Genomic DNA, 15,782 nt, shown 5'->3' on the forward strand with positions numbered 1-15,782 from the left:
TGCGTACGCTTACCCGACCGCACTGGCCAGTTCGCGCACGTCTGTGCGATGCATGCACAGTACAAAATCATCGGCCAAGTGCGTGCTTTCTCTCCTGGGTGTTGCTTGCTGACTCAGGCCCAGAGTAAGAAAGAGCAAGTAATTGTGCATCTTGGTAAAACCATGCTGCATTGCAGGTGGGGACCTGGCAATGGTCTGTTATGATGCTGTTATGATGCTGGCAAGCCTTTCTTGTGGACATCTTAAAGGAACAACTGATCATTTGTCCTGAACAGAACAGGGCGTCAAGTAGAGCTCTTGGGGAGCTATAGGATGGATATGTAAATAGAGGCTGATCTGAATTCATACCTTTTTATAAGAAGGCCTGCATTCCAGCAAAGGAGAGATCCTTCTCTGAAAGAAAGCCAAAAACCTTAACGGAACGGAAATTTAAACCACCATCCAGAATATATTGCCAAACAGCAGCAGCTGGGCCAAATGTAGATGTAGGAAACCTTTTTGCTTCTTACCAGGTTATGAAAAATTTCCAAACCCGGTGGTAAGGTTTTATCGAAACAGATCTGCAAACACTGAGCAAGGTTTGAACAACTGCCAGAAAAAAAACCTATAAGGATCAAGGCTTCAGCAGCCCTTCTTCTGGTAAAGCCAACCAAGATAAACTCTGGAGAGAATAGAGGACTGAAGTGATCAAGTTTGAGACAGGTGACAGTCTGGGCCCTCCTCCATGGCATGAATGTTCCTGTACCAAGACAATAGGGGCCATTAGAGTGCTACCGCAAGGAACGTCATGTATTATTATCCTCTTGCGGACCTTCTTGTCATGCTGAGTATAGGTCAGAGGACTTGGCAGCTAGTCACGTCACAGCCCAAGCCTGTGAACACAACGCAGTTCTCCATGGGGGTGGAGAACTGCCCCTCCGGAAGTCTGAGCCCTCACCTTTCTGTAGGAACAAAAGGGTTCCCTATGCCACGTTTTCAGACAACCTCTCTACAGCCCCAAGAAAATACACATGCTAAACGGTAGACTCCATTTTCCCATTTTCTTATCCGTGCCGTCCAACAGGGCCTCAGCAATTTGGATTTGGTCAAGAGGTGGTCTAGTAAGATTGCACTATTGTAGTATCTACCCCCGGTGGGGACTGCCATTTCTGTAACCTCACAAGAAACTGAGCGAAGGGCCTGCCATCAACGTCAGACCTGAAACCTTGCAAGTAGGGCACCCAAAAAAAAGGGGGCCAAAGTGATTGAACCATATGCCTTCTCTAGCTTTTAGAAAATGTTGGCACAGCCAACTCCTCATCTTCCTGAAAATTTTAGCACCTGCCTGATGTCATGCACTAAATTTATTCTCTCTGCTGCTGATTGGAAACCTTTCAGAAGAGCGAGAGAACCTACAAGTTCAAAGCTAAGTCACATCATCAACGCTTGAGAGAACTTGTCAAGTGGAAAACCTGAGTGGGTAATGCATAGACTGAACCATGGTAATTTTGTCAAGCTGGTCTGCCTCAAAACTCCACAGCAAGGCACAAATGCCCCTGGGTGGTAAAGTCAGGGAATTCACTGTCCCTTAATCCTCCCCCAGAGGAGCAGAGAAGGAAAAGGATCTCACTCAGACCCTGGGTAAAAAAAAACTCATCACCTAAAACAGATCTACACATACAGGCTCATCCTGATTGTAGAATGCTTCGGTCTGTAAGGTAGTTGGACTGCCACATGCTGCACAAAAAACCACAGCACCTGAATGATCTAAAGATAATTTAGTGTGGCACTTGGGACTGGTAAAACCAGTCCTTACTCTGCGCATACGCCACCTAATTGGACCTTAAGGAACTAATAAGGAATGATGGAGAGGACCGCTGCAGTACACCTGGAATAGTGAGAGTGCACAGCAATAGACATATACAGTGCATAAGTCTAGCTGATGTATAGATCCAACATTCACAGCAACCTGCAGTGAATAAACTGGAGTGGCTATGGAATGAAAATTAAACCTTGCCTTTACCACCTGCTACAGTGCAATTGCCAGAACCGATTACACATTTAGCACCAGTAGCAGTCCATAAGCAAGTGTCCATGAATTGCAATCGCAACCCCCACAGTGGATAGGCTTACCCCTGTCAGAGAAGCTTTCCAAGGAGATGGTGCTGTCCATGACCATACTTTGCCTAGTGTGGAGAACAGACACTAGTACAGACAATGGTGATAGGAGGGGCGATTGTGATTTGTTCTGCCAGCTCACGTGCCTCTGCAGTGTCTCCGGGACTGGCCTGGGCCTGATAACCGAAGACGTGGGGGCACCAAGCACAACCTGTATCCGCGCAGATTTGGTCCCCCACCAAAGACAATCCCTCTGTAAAAGGATGGTGCCAATCGTGCCACCTCTGCAGTCTGCCCAGGCATACCCAGCAGCAGTTGATGGATGCCAGTTAGGTTAAAAAGAAAAAAAGGCTTCCGTAGCAGCCCTTACAATGAGACCCAACCCCTTCAGGCACCTAAACCAAACTGGGGCTCTCTGGAAGCCACTGGGGTATAAAGGTGAAGGAGCATGCATTTTACAGGTTTATTAAAGTGTGTTTCTTCAGGCGCTTGATATATTTTGTTTTAAAATAGTATGAGAAATTAGTTAAACTAACAATGTGCAAGCTGTAATTAAAATGTTTGTGGGCTCTAGTTCTGGACTTATTTATTGCAATATAGTGGAGATCTAATTTCTTACTCGTATACTAATAATGAGAAACTAATGTAAAGAAAAGAACAGTCAAGTGGCTAGTGAAATAAATAAACTTTTATTGCATCAAAAGATAGAAGCACATATGTCGGGGGTGTTTATCCTTCACTCCCAGGAACCAGTGGTATACAAAGATATATACAGTAGCAAGTTATATTTAGGATATTAGTCTCGCTCACTGTGTGTAAATTAATAAATAAATCGACAATACAGAGCAAGTATACTTTTTGATTCTTTTATATACATCAGTTTCTCATTATTAGAAGAGTAATAGATTAGGGCAGAGTTTCCCAAACTGCCATTACAGTCCACATTTAAAGGATATTAATGCATGAGTCCAGATGGATAAATCAAACTGATTGAGGTATTAATTATAAGTCACATCGGCTCTAGCATAGATGTCTTTTAAAACCTGGACCGTAATGGCAGTGTTTGTGAAACTCTGGATTAGTGGGTTTATATACTAAGAGTCTGGTTCTAAAACCCGGTGCTTTCCATTGTCGTGTCCTTTTAAATTTCTGGCATAAACATGAGTGGAAGCATTGAAGCTTAGCAAATAAACACCTAGATCTGCACTATACAGGATTAATTCTGACCACAACTAGATCCCACAATTTTAATAGGCACATTGTTGGTCTAACTAAATTTCTCCTAATATTTTTAAAGAAAATGTCATATCCAGCACCGGAGAAACATACACAAACCTATCTCTTTACACCTTTGGGACTTTTGGGAAGTTCCTTATTCACCTAGGCTGCATGACACTACACCCACCCTTTTTTAAATTTTATATTTTTATTGTATTTGGTATTACTCGAGTGGCGCCAATCAAAACATCTGCCTACAGGTTTCTTAAAGTAACAGGCTCCCTGCTCCAAACTCTATATTCCAATGTGCTTTTCTTTGGGAATAGAGAGAAGGATATACTTGATAACACTGCACAACAAAGAAATACTTTTCATTTATTTCCTTTCTAAAAATAATCATACTTTACTAATTTGAGGTCAAGAAAAACCAATATAACTTCAGAATCTTTTTATTGGCTCTAGTTTTTGAGCTACACTACTTGCGCTATATGTACTTCAGTAATATAGTCATAGTGAAAAGCAATTTTCAAATCTGATATTTTCTTGATACAGCATAAATAACTGTAGGGTTTATTCCACATCAAATCAACACAATTTTCAAAAAAATTCTACCTTACAATCTGTTATTTCAATTACATTTGGTATATTAAATGCTGCTATGGGTGTAAGGAAACCCCCTAAATCTTAGGGTGATAAATAAGTACACTGGTTTTGAAGTTATATGCCTTTTTAAAGCTGCAATTTTTTAACAAAAAATTGGCTATTTAACTATTTTTTTAAATTACATTTGCAGCTTACCTAATTCACTTAGAGATTTGGAAAAGGTCTCATTTAAAACCTCTCTTTATGGGCTTTCATATGATCTATAACCCAGCAGTATGTTTCAATAACAATGAAAAATTCAAAATCCAAATTTTGATTCTCTCAAAAAGCCAAGTTTTGAAATTTAAAAAAAAAAAAATCTCAAATTTATCTCACTGATGTTAGTAAATCACCAAAGTTTTATTTTGGGATCATCTGCTACAAGAGGTTAGCTCTTTTCACTAATCGCAAATGAGAACGCAAAACGAAACAACATACAGCAACCAAAAGTACTAACTCAAATAATGGCCTATTCATGAGAGCGCTTTCTCTTTGCTTGTCGCTTGTACTCTTCTGGGGCATCTCTTGTCACCGTTCAACAGTAGTCAGCAAACATAGAAGCGTCCCACCTATCCTTGATATCTTTGTTCCATTGCTGAAATGTCTTGGTAGAATCGCTCACCGTGCTCATCACTCGCTGCACTGCAGTTGCCAGGGAAGAAGTGCAGATGAGCGTCGAGAAAGTGGATTTTGAGTGACCTGTTGCAGCGTAATTGTGAACAACTTTCTAGAAAAGCATAATCAATCTCAACATAGTTTCTTCTTCAGGGTCCATAGAGTCACACAGGGATACCATGGGGATATTATGGTTGGAGAGATCCATGCACCAAACAGTTAAAGCTTCAGGCCCTCCTCCATATATACCCTGCCTCTAGCCATATGCTTTCAGTTGTTCATTTGGTGCAGCAGGATCAAGACGCATCTTTTGTAACAGGGGACCGCTCAGGCAGTCCTAAGCCTTTATTTTATGTTTTATTTCTATCTTTTTGGGTTGGTAGTACTAAGCATCTGAATTAAGATGCATGTACTGCGACTCCATCTACCTCCGCCACTCCACAACAGCAGTAACTGGGCTGGTGATTTCGGCGGGTTGCAGCTGAGCTTGCTAGCAGCAATGCTGCGACCCGGACTGCAACCAGACTCGCGGAGATGTCAGCTAAGGCGATTCCTCGCTTACGGGGGATTGCAAGGCTGTCCTTGCTTCTGGTGTCAGAGACTCACCAGAAGCTGCCGGGATTGTCCGCGTCCTCACTACACCACCGGAGCCTTATCGTCTGACGCCAGGGATCAGCAGCAGCCGCTTCTGCTGCCATGAGGCCAGCGTACCCGGTTGGTTAACACAGTTTAGGGGAGGTAGGCGCTCCCCCCCGGCAGCTCCTCCCTGACCCAGACGCAGTCCCTACAGAGGGTTTTCTGCGTCTGGGTTGCTCCACCTACCCTCCACGTGTGTATGAGACGCTCACGGTCCACGCTCAGTGCGCTCTGTAGCTGTTGGTCTCAGGAGGGTTTGGGTCAGTCTCCCTGTATACCTCTTCCTTGGTTAAGGTATATAGTGCTCTATACTTTCATTGTGTTTGTGTAGTTGATTTAGAGTCTATTGTAATTATATTACATATGCGTTGTATGTGACTGTTTGCTAGCTGCTTTATTGACACTGTCATCTATTATTTCTGTCTGTCAGTTATAACTATCACTGTTTTTCTCTCCATCTTGGAGTGGAGGTTTTTCTCTGAGTACTAAACATTCATTAAGATTTTGTGAAGGCTGTCATATAACAATGCAATTATTGGCTTTATTGAACATGTCAAAAGATAAAGGAATACAGGGGGGGGGGCCCTCTGTGCCGGTTTCATGTAAATCATGTATGGCCTATTTGTCCCCTCAGGATATTAAGGATGGTTTGTGTGTTTGTCTGTTATAAAGAGCCACCTGGACAAGAGCCATCTTGGGTATCCTCTTTGTCCCAGATAATGAAGCAGTTTGTGGATCGTATGGCTGCTCCCACTATGCCTACTTGGATGGGGTGTCCACAGCATGCCATGTTTGCACCTCCTATGCATCCTTCCTGGAAAGATGTTTATGGCCATTCTAGTCAGAGTATGGCTCCATCTAATGTTGATAGCAGACGGTAGTTACAAAGGCGCCTAAGTGCAAGTTATAATTTATTTATTTTTTTCAGTCTGCTCAACATATGAATTCAGATGCATCATCAGAGGAATCAGATGATGCGCAAGGTTCCTCTTCAGGGTCTAGCTCTGGGAGGAGGACCATCCGTCCACAGTGGATGTTCCTTCTTTGGTGAAGGTGGTTAAATCAATCCTAGATATTCAGGATGATGAACCAGTTCATAGTAAGAAGGCTCCAGTGTTTAATCACCACTGGAAGGTGGTCAGAACGGAGTCTCCTGTATCTGAACAGCTCACTGAGCTTATGGAGGTATACAGTCGGGAAGCCGGCTGCCTTAATACCGGCAGCCGGCTTCCCGACTGTCATATCCCGGCGAGGGTAAAATGCCGGGCGTCTAACCCCCCCCCTGCGAGCGGACAGCCGCGGGGGGGAGGGTTAGGTCTAGGGCACCAGGGGGGGACTTAGGGTTAGGCACCCCCCGGGAGGGTTAGGGTTAAGCTAGGGGGAGGGAGGGTTAGGGTTAGGCACCCCCGGGGGGATTTAGGATTAGGCACCCCCCCAGGGGGACTTGGGTTTAGGCAGCGAGGAAGGGGGGGGTTAGGGTTAGGCACTTGCAGGGGAGGTTAGGGTTAGGGGGTTAGGTTAGTTTATACTTACCTTAGGAACGATCAGGATTTCCAGCGCTGTCGGGCTTCCGCTGCCGGGATCTCTGCCGTAGTCGGCCAGGCGCTGCTGGGAATCGAACCGATGGCCGGCGGTATTTCATACCGATTCCCTCATGGATGAGTAATGGGGTAAGCCTGACAAGTTTTTGTGTGAATAAGAGAATAACATTGTTGTATCCTTTCCCGGCTTCTGTATGTGCTAAGCGGGAGTTACCTCCTACTGTGGATGCTCATGTGACACATTTAATCAGAAATGCTACATTGCCTATTCCGTCAGCATCTTCCCTGAAGGATTCCACAGATAGAAAAATGTAAACATGTCTGAAAACAATATTTTCATCATCTGGAGCTGCTACTCGTCCAGCTATGGCTGAATCCTGGGTAGCCAAAGCTGTTGAAGAATGGATGGGAGCATTGGAGGATTCTCTACCAAATGCTACCAGAGAACAGATGATGTATATCTCCCACATATGAGAAGCGGCTTCCTATCTGGGAGGAGCTGCTGTAGATGATGGAATTTTAGCTTCTAAAGCATCAGCAGTTTCCATAGTGGCACGCAGGGTCATTTGGTTAAGATCCTGGAAAACTGATACAGGATCACAGAAGGCGCTGGAAGTTTTACCTTTCTATGAAAAAGTAATTTTTGGAGCAGTCTGATAAAATAATAGCTACTCTGGCTACAAAGTCAGCAGGTCTGCCATCTACAGCGACTATAAAGTCTAGGCTGGTTTCTTATTTTTGTCCTTCCGTCCTCGGGGACGAGCAAGGGAACAGCCTTCCTCTAAGACATCTAGTTTTTGCAAAATGTCAAGGCGACAAGCTAAGAGGCCTGGCAAGACGTCCAGCTTCTAAACTGGGCGACAAATCCTCAGCCTGACGGGGCGGGCCGCCTCCTGGCGGATCCCAGGGTGGAAGGATGACTTCTTCAGCTTGCTGATTATTGGCGTCAAACAGCAAGAGATGCTTGGGTCCGAGAAGTGGTCTCTCAGGGGTATGCCGTCACTTTCAGGAGGCATCCTCCCCAGAAGTTTTTTTGCACAGATCTTCCATCCGATGCGGTCAAGGCTTTAGCCCTTCAAGAAGCTATTCACTCCCTGCTGCAGGCGGGGGTAATAATCCCAGTTCCTGTGTCGCAACAGGGAAGGGGTTATTATTCCAATCTATTTCTGGTTCAGAAATCGAGTGGGGCTTGTTGCCCTATACTAAATCTAAAAACCCTCAACAGTTTATCCATGTACCCAAGTTTTTGTTTGGATACACTCCGATCAATTATTTTGGCAATGGAGCCGGGGGTTACATGGTTTCCCTGGACATTCAGGATGCATATCTGCATGTTCCTATTATATCACCCCACCAGCAATTTTTACGGTTTGCTGTCCTTCAGCAACATTACCAATTTCAGACTCTACCCTTTGGCCTATCTACGGGTCCCTGGGTATTTACCAAATTAATGGCAGTCATGACTGCCTATCTCAGGCGTCGGGGAGTCAGAATTCTGCCATACCTGGACGACCTTCTGATATTGGGGCAGCCTCCATTTGTTTTACAAAACCATCCTCAACTGACCATAGCCTGCTTACAAAAGCACGGCTGGATCATCAATTGGAAGAAATCATCACTTTTTTCAACACAGCAGATAATGCATCTGAGAGCTCAACTGGATTCTTGGGCACAAATGGTGTTTCTGCCAGACGACAAGATAGTGGCCCTAGCGTTGCGGATACGCAAGCTGCTGCGCAAGCGAGGGGTATCCATTCTGTTAGCAATGCAGGTCCTGGGATCAATAGTATCCACCTTCGACATGGTGGGGTATGCTCAGTTCCATTCCAGGCCTCTGCAAAAATGTATTCTCTCCAAGTGGAACGGACAGTATAATCTAATAAGGTCCCAGAGGATCTTTCTTACTCCAGAAGTTCGATCATCTGAACCAAAGGTGCCCATTCTGGATTCCAAATTGGGTGCTTCTCACCACAGATGCAAATTTTCGTGGATGAGGAGCAGTGACAGGTCATCACACTTTTCAGGAAAGATGGACAATTCAGGAAAGTTATCTGTCAATAAACATTCTGGAACTGCGAGCAGTATACAAAACACTTCTCATGGCACAGGACCTGCTCCATGGCAAGCCGGTCCAGATCCATTCCAACAATGCGACAACAGTGGTCTACCTCAATCATCAGGGAGGCGCAAGAAGTTACGCAGCCATGAAAGAAGTGATCAGGGTTCTGATTTGGGCAGAACGTCATCTTCCAGCCATCTTGGCAATATTCTTACTGGGAGTACTCCATTGGGAAGCAGACATCTTATGTCGCCAGTACATACATGCCGTAGAGTAGACTCTCCATCCGGGAGTGTTTCAGATCCTGGTAAACAAATGTGGTCTACCAGAGATGGATCTGATGGCGTCACGTCACAACCACAAGGTCCCCCAAGTACGGGTCCAGGTCCAGGGACCCATCAGCAGCCTTCGTGGACAAACTGGCAGTAAGATGGGACTTCAAGCTGGCTTATCTCTTTCCTCTGAGCTCCCTCCTCCCAAGAGTTCACAGGAAATTCAGGCGGGAAGAAGGAACAGTAAAACTGGTGGCTCCGGCTTGGCCAGACGTCATTGGTACACGAAATACAGAATCTGTAGAGACAGTCCGTATCCCCTTTCTCTATGGTAGGATCTGCTAACGCGGGGTCCCTGCCGGCATCCGTACTTACCTTGTCTGGCTTTGATGGCATGGCTCTTGAATCTTCCATCCTAAGAGCGAAATATTCTTCCAATTTTGTAATTCAAACGATGCTTAGGGCACGGAAGCCTGCCTCTGCCCGCATCTATTACAGAGTTTGGCATTCTTTTGGTCAATGGTGTTCCCATAGGAAGTATCATCCGAATATGTGTTTAGGATTTCCAGGGTACTGGCTTTTCTCCAGGTGGTTTTAGACCAAGGTTTCCCTCTGGCCACTTTGAGAGTGCAGGTTTCTGCACTGTCAGTCTGGTTACCAGATGTTAGAATTTTTATTTTCCTAGGAGTTCTGTGAGTTCAGCCTCCTTTTGTTTCACCGGTAGCACCGTGGGATTTGTCTTTGGTTCTCAAGGGGCTACAAGCTCCCCCATTTGAACCTCTAGACTCTCTGTAGATTTGAAGTGATTGACAGCGAAGACACTTTTCCTTCTCGCTATCTCTTCTGCTCGCAGAGTCTCTGATTTGGCAGCACTTTCTTGATGCTCATTTTTAATTTTTCACCAGGATAAAGCTGTTCTTTGTACAAAGGAGGGTTACCTTCCTAAGGTAGTGTCCCGTTTTCATGTAAATGAAGAAATTGTAGTTCCAGCTTTTCAGGCTCCAGATCTTTCTGTAGGTGAAGCCTCCCTGGATGTAGTTCGTGCTCTATGTGGAGCGCACAAACTCTGTTAGAAAATCAGATGTTTTTTTTTTTTGCATTATATGGTTTTCACAAATGAGGATGGCCAGCTAATAAGCAGACTATGGCGAGATGGCTACACATGACTATCTCTCAGGTGTAAACACAACCTGATCTCCCTGTACCAAGCACAGTGACAGCACATTCTACTCTGTCTGTGGAACCATCGTGGTTGTTTTCCTTGTGGTGCCTATGTTAAACAATTGTGCAAGGCAGCCACGTAATCTTTTGTCCACACTTTTCTTGTTCTATGCCTTTGATACTTTTGCCTCTCCGGATGCTTCCTTTGGGCGATGAATTCTCCTTTCTGCTCAGGAGCGTCCCCCATCCTAGGGGAACTGCTTTAGGACATCCCCCATGGTATCCTTGTGGATCCCTATGGACCCTGAAGAAGAAAATTTAGAGCCATGATGAACTTACCTAGATAACTCCTTTTCTTCAAGATCCATATGGTCCACAGGGCACCCACCCTGACGCACCTAGCTGCATGGGTAATTTTTTCTTTCGGTCACAGATTACCTCATTTTGTGTAAAAGTGTTTCTGGTGTACAATTGCTCTTCCTTCTCCTGCCTTGAGGATTTCTAACTAAACTGAAGGCCTATGGCTAGGGCGAGGTATATATGGATGAGGACTCGAGGCATCCTGGGAGCTGACGTTTTAACTATTTGGTGCCTGGATCTCTCCAACCATAATATCCCCTTGGTATCCCTGTGGACCCTATGGACCTCAAAGAAAAGGAGTTATCTAGGTAAGTCTACCATAACTCTAATTTTCCAGCTCTTCTGCTATACAAGAAGCCATGTACAACGTCTTTAAGGGCTTCTTAAGCCAAGTTCTCATCAACCTAAAGGACTCTGTCGAAGTTTTCATCCTTAAGAAGTTGGCGAATTTTTGCACCACCAAAGATTCCTTCCTTAACTTTAGCATCACTCAGAAGTGGAAATGTTCCTCTGAGGTACTTGAAAGCTTCTCCATCCCTGTTCATCCCGTTTACAAAGTTATTCATAAGTCCGAGTTTGATGTCTGGGAGCAGAAGAATTCGATCAACCAGAGGACTGTGATGGGCATTTATTTCCATGACCTTCAATGACTCAGCATTCATGTATTCACATTTGCCAACCTATAGTATTCTCTAGACGCCAAAATACTCCTACATCATCATAATTGGGCTATATCTCGGAACAGAGAGCTTACTGAGAGTTTTAAATGTCATATTCATTCTTCGCATGCTGAAATCAATTAGAAGTAACGATTTACACTTTGGAAACATATTTTGTTGAGCAGTGTTATTTGAAAGTTCATACATTGGGTTGCTGAGTTGGATGCGGCTTGTGGTGTGTGGATAAAAGTAGGTAAAATTGAAATGATAGAGGTTCTGCCCTTCCAATCATGGGCAAGGATCTATGTCCAGCTGTGTCACACAAATTATTAAATAAATAGTACAGACTCAGAGGCTCAGGTCACATGAAGCCCAGCTGGTATAGCCGTCTGATTCCCGCACACTCTGAAAGGTCACTGTCATTGGCTGATGGGCTTTTAATGCAATTCAAACTTACTTACTGGTGGATTTGTAGCCAATTTGACCTGCAATGATTAAGCTGTCCTTCCAAACTGCTATGGTTTATTGTGAATACTTTGCTTTACTTTTTCCATGAGGAAATGTACAAATTGTTTACAGCAATTTATTCATAGCTACAGATACCATATAATCCATGGCTTCCATTGTTTTGGTCTTCCATTTAAGCACAAGTTAGGTATGATGAATGCAGTTTTTATGTAAATCTGCATGTTACTTGTATTTAGATTATGGATGGAAAGAAAAATGGTGGCTTTGCAAGCCTGATTTTTACATGAGTCTAAGCACATTTGGATGGTAGTGTTTTTGTTTTTCTTCACTTGACCTATGATATACAAATGTGTCCTCATACACCTATCCTTTTTGCGCCACGTGGCACAAGATGCCTGGAATGACTTGGATGCTCCATCTTTTGTGACAGAGGAATTGTTATACAGTAGAAGATTAAGACCCATATTTCATGACAAATTTGCATGGTGCAGCTAAGTCACAAGTCTGTTATGTGCCAATGGGGCTATTTGGCGGGATTTGAGCTTAGGTGTATGTGGGTACTTATGTACAGGTTATTTATCTGCGGTATGTTGCGGAGTTGTGCTCTTTTTCACCATCCTTTTACAATTTTAAGTGGTACTTTTAGGAATGAAAAGATTTTTCACTGCCGAACAGAGAAACACTTGTCAGCAAGTTCTTATGCATGGCTTTACGCTACATGTACAAGTATGCATGTCCAAGGAACAAAAAGATACACCTATTCAATGTTTTTTGAAAACATTAACCAAACTACAAACCAAATGTAGTTGAGCAGAGTTTGTCTCGGCGCTGAATCACTGCAAGGTGACAGTGTCAGTTTAATTGCACTCAATGTCAAACCTTTTACTTTCCCTGTCAATTACATTACACAGTATTTTTCTTTCAAATCAAATTAAATTCAGCTATGCCCAGTAATTAAAGATCTTATTCCTTATTGACCACACCACAATAATCTTTACAATTTGTACATAATAACAGCAAAATGCATATGTACAAAATCCCTTGCTAGGAGTGTAATCTAATAAAACAGCACCACCTCACATTACAGTCCTACAGTGCTCATTCTGTGTCTTTGTACTGCACTTATCAGGTTCTGGAGGCACAAAGAAGACACCAGAAAGAGAAGTCTGGGATTATTCCTACCTCACCGACACCATACACCTACAATAAGGTATATTGACATATTTTAGTAACCTATCTAGATTCAGAAACTGTTCGTTCATCCTGAAGTAGTGAGGTATATGCTGTGTGTCAAGATATATGCATTTTGTATTTTGTCAAGGTCTACTAGAAAATGAAATAGTAGAACAAAACATAACTAGAATCACTTGCTTGTTTGTCTGTGTTTATGTATATAATGTTTATTTCCAGAAATATATGTGGAGACTCTTATAACAGGGATGTGGGCAGACTCTTCTTTTATATAAGTGGTAGAAAAGAAAGCCTACTTCCCCTGTACAACTTTAAATTGCACAAAATTCTGTAATATATGGGAGTATATAAAATTGCAATACTGTACTCTGAGTCTACCAGTACTTACACAGCTACTTTCCAGCCTAATATTAAGGACAGTGAAAGTATTTTCACACTCATGCAAATTTCAGATTAAAAACCCAAATATTCACAACCAGTGCAGTTTTAAAGAAAGGGTTAACAATCGCAGAGTAACATAAGGGGAAACAGACCATCGGTTTCCAGTCTCTATAGCCCATCTCCGGGGCTTCCATCTCAGCACAGTCTGATGCATTTGCCTACTTTTGGTGGTCACAAAACTTACCGGGAATGAGGATAAAGCAAAGAGATTTGTGGTTCTTTGCTGTAGCCTTCAGTTCTGATGTGTTGATCTGTTTTTTGAATCTTGCCTAAAGTAAGGTGCTTGTGGTGGTGGTGGTTTTTCTATGTAGGCTATAAATGATTGTAAATGTAAAAGCCGCGTAAAAAAATGTAAGTTACATTTTTTTTTTTTGCAATCTTCTTCTATGTGTCTCTCTCTCTCCCAGAGCTGTGACTTGTGGTCCTTAGGTGTAATTATCTATGTGATGCTCTGTGGCTATCCTCCCTTCTACTCCAAGCATCACAGTCGGACTATCCCAAAAGACATGAGGAAGAAGATAATGACGGGAAGTTTTGAGTTTCCTGAGGAAGAATGGAGCCAGATCTCAGAAATGGCAAAAGACATTGTTAGAAAGTAAGTTACTGTGTTTTATTTTATTTTTGTGGTGTTATCACTACAGAAAATGCTGGATGTCTGGGTCTAGCCAAGACCAACAGGTGCTAGTTGAGCAAGAAGATACTCATGTTTTAGTTTTCTAACTTCTTAAGGATAATGTATATCTCAACAGCTGGCTATTACTGAGCTGAATCCTGTACATAAAATAAAAGAAGTATTTCTACTCCTCCACCCTGCATCTATCCTCCCTCCCAACCTTTGCCATCCCCACACTCTCTCCCCCTCACTTGCCCTGCTCTCTCCTCCTTCCAGTTACTCTCCATTCACCTCTTCCACACAGTTCAACTTTGTGCCTTGGTCATCACCCTGATCTGATCTCCCAATTCCTCAATAACTCCACCATCTGACTCCCTTACTTTCTATCCATTGACCTTCCCTCCATTGTTTTGTGTGATAGAACTATGGTTGTTCTCTATCTTATATACTTATAGCCATTGTTTGTTACAATGCAGGACTAATCGTAGGTGCATTTGCACACAAATATGTAAGTATCTTCTCCTCTTGGAGTTCTCAAGAAGGGGGAATCGAATACATTTCAACACAACAATCTCCATTGGCATCTCCTTTCTTCCTGCATTTCCCCTTCAATCATAGTAGACATGCAGTACAGAGCCATCACCACGCTTTTATACAATAAGTCATGTGACTGCAGTGGGCTGGGCTTTCTCCTAACTACAGAAAGACAGAATCTGGCAAGGCAAAAGCGTATTTTGCCATTGTCAAGTCAGTTTAAATAAAGTATGTATACAAAAAGTACTCCCTACATACTTTCCTGTCCCTCACCACTCCGTTTCACTTTTCTGTGGCTTTATTCCCGTCCCCACAACATTACAGCACTGCTGGCACTGGTTTTCTTGTGGAAACGATGACCCTTTACTTGTGAGGTTGAACCAAGGAAGGATAGGATTTTGGAAACTGTTATATTTATATTAAGCAGCTGTTTTAAGATTCATATGAACACTCTTATATTTATCTTGGATAAATATTACCTTTCACATGACCAGTGATAATATCTAGACATGTCTCCTCTTCAGGTTGCTGAAGGTTAAGCCTGAGGAGCGTCTCACCATTGAAGGCGTTCTGGACCACCCTTGGCTGAACTCTACTGAAGCCCTGGATAACATATTGCCATCTGCACAGATGATGAAGGATAAGGTTGTAATTTAGCTCTGTGCTTTTGTATTAATCACAAAGTTTACAGATTGTATCTTCATCTGATACACGTGGCAATGGTTTGAGTGTCTGTTGTTGCACTCTGCGGGGATGCAAAGTAATGTCCCGTTACCTGGACAGTGGCCAAAGCATAACGCATAGTAAAGTAACACATTTCAGTTTATGTGTATCTCAAATGATCTCTTTCTAAAAAATATAAAGTGTCACAGGGACTTTTTATATTTGAATCCATTGCAAGCAATAGTGAAATATAATTACAGTGCTCTGTCTTTATAACTGTATCCTAAAACACACAAACTGGTGTTCTAATGAGGATATCCTACATTATATTGTATTTATGTGTCAAGAGGGAGCACTGGACGAATATGTACTACCTATATATTAATAATGGGTTTCAGATTATGTCTAACGGGGAAATGTTACTTGCCAAATATGACATGGGTCTTTACGTTACAATATGTATATAATAGACTTGCTAAGGCATGTGCTGTTTATTAGGGCAGTGTATCCTGTTGTCAGTACAATGTAAGACTAAAGACTTTTCAGCTATCATCACTTTAGAGGCAGAGCTGTCTTTAGAGAGTTTCAGAGGAACTAATTAAAATGTGTGGC

General features: G+C 43.0%; 1 protein-coding gene across 4 annotated transcripts in view; it reads left to right on the forward strand.

The window, feature by feature from the left end:
* Positions 1 to 15,782, forward strand: part of MAPKAPK5 (MAPK activated protein kinase 5) — a 56,560-nt gene that overhangs the window by 23,876 nt on the left and 16,902 nt on the right. For all 4 annotated transcript variants that reach the window (XM_088449090.1, XM_088449088.1, XM_088449089.1 and 1 more), the window contains 3 exons: positions 12,858 to 12,938; positions 13,768 to 13,955; positions 15,032 to 15,152. In XM_088449090.1, coding sequence (XP_088305216.1) covers positions 12,858 to 12,938; positions 13,768 to 13,955; positions 15,032 to 15,152 — 390 coding nt within the window. The remainder of the gene's footprint in view (positions 1 to 12,857; positions 12,939 to 13,767; positions 13,956 to 15,031; positions 15,153 to 15,782) is intronic.

This window comes from Taudactylus pleione, unplaced genomic scaffold (genome assembly GCF_031769625.1).
Source record: "Taudactylus pleione unplaced genomic scaffold, aTauple2 ptg000479l, whole genome shotgun sequence".
NCBI lineage: Eukaryota > Metazoa > Chordata > Amphibia > Anura > Myobatrachidae > Taudactylus > Taudactylus pleione.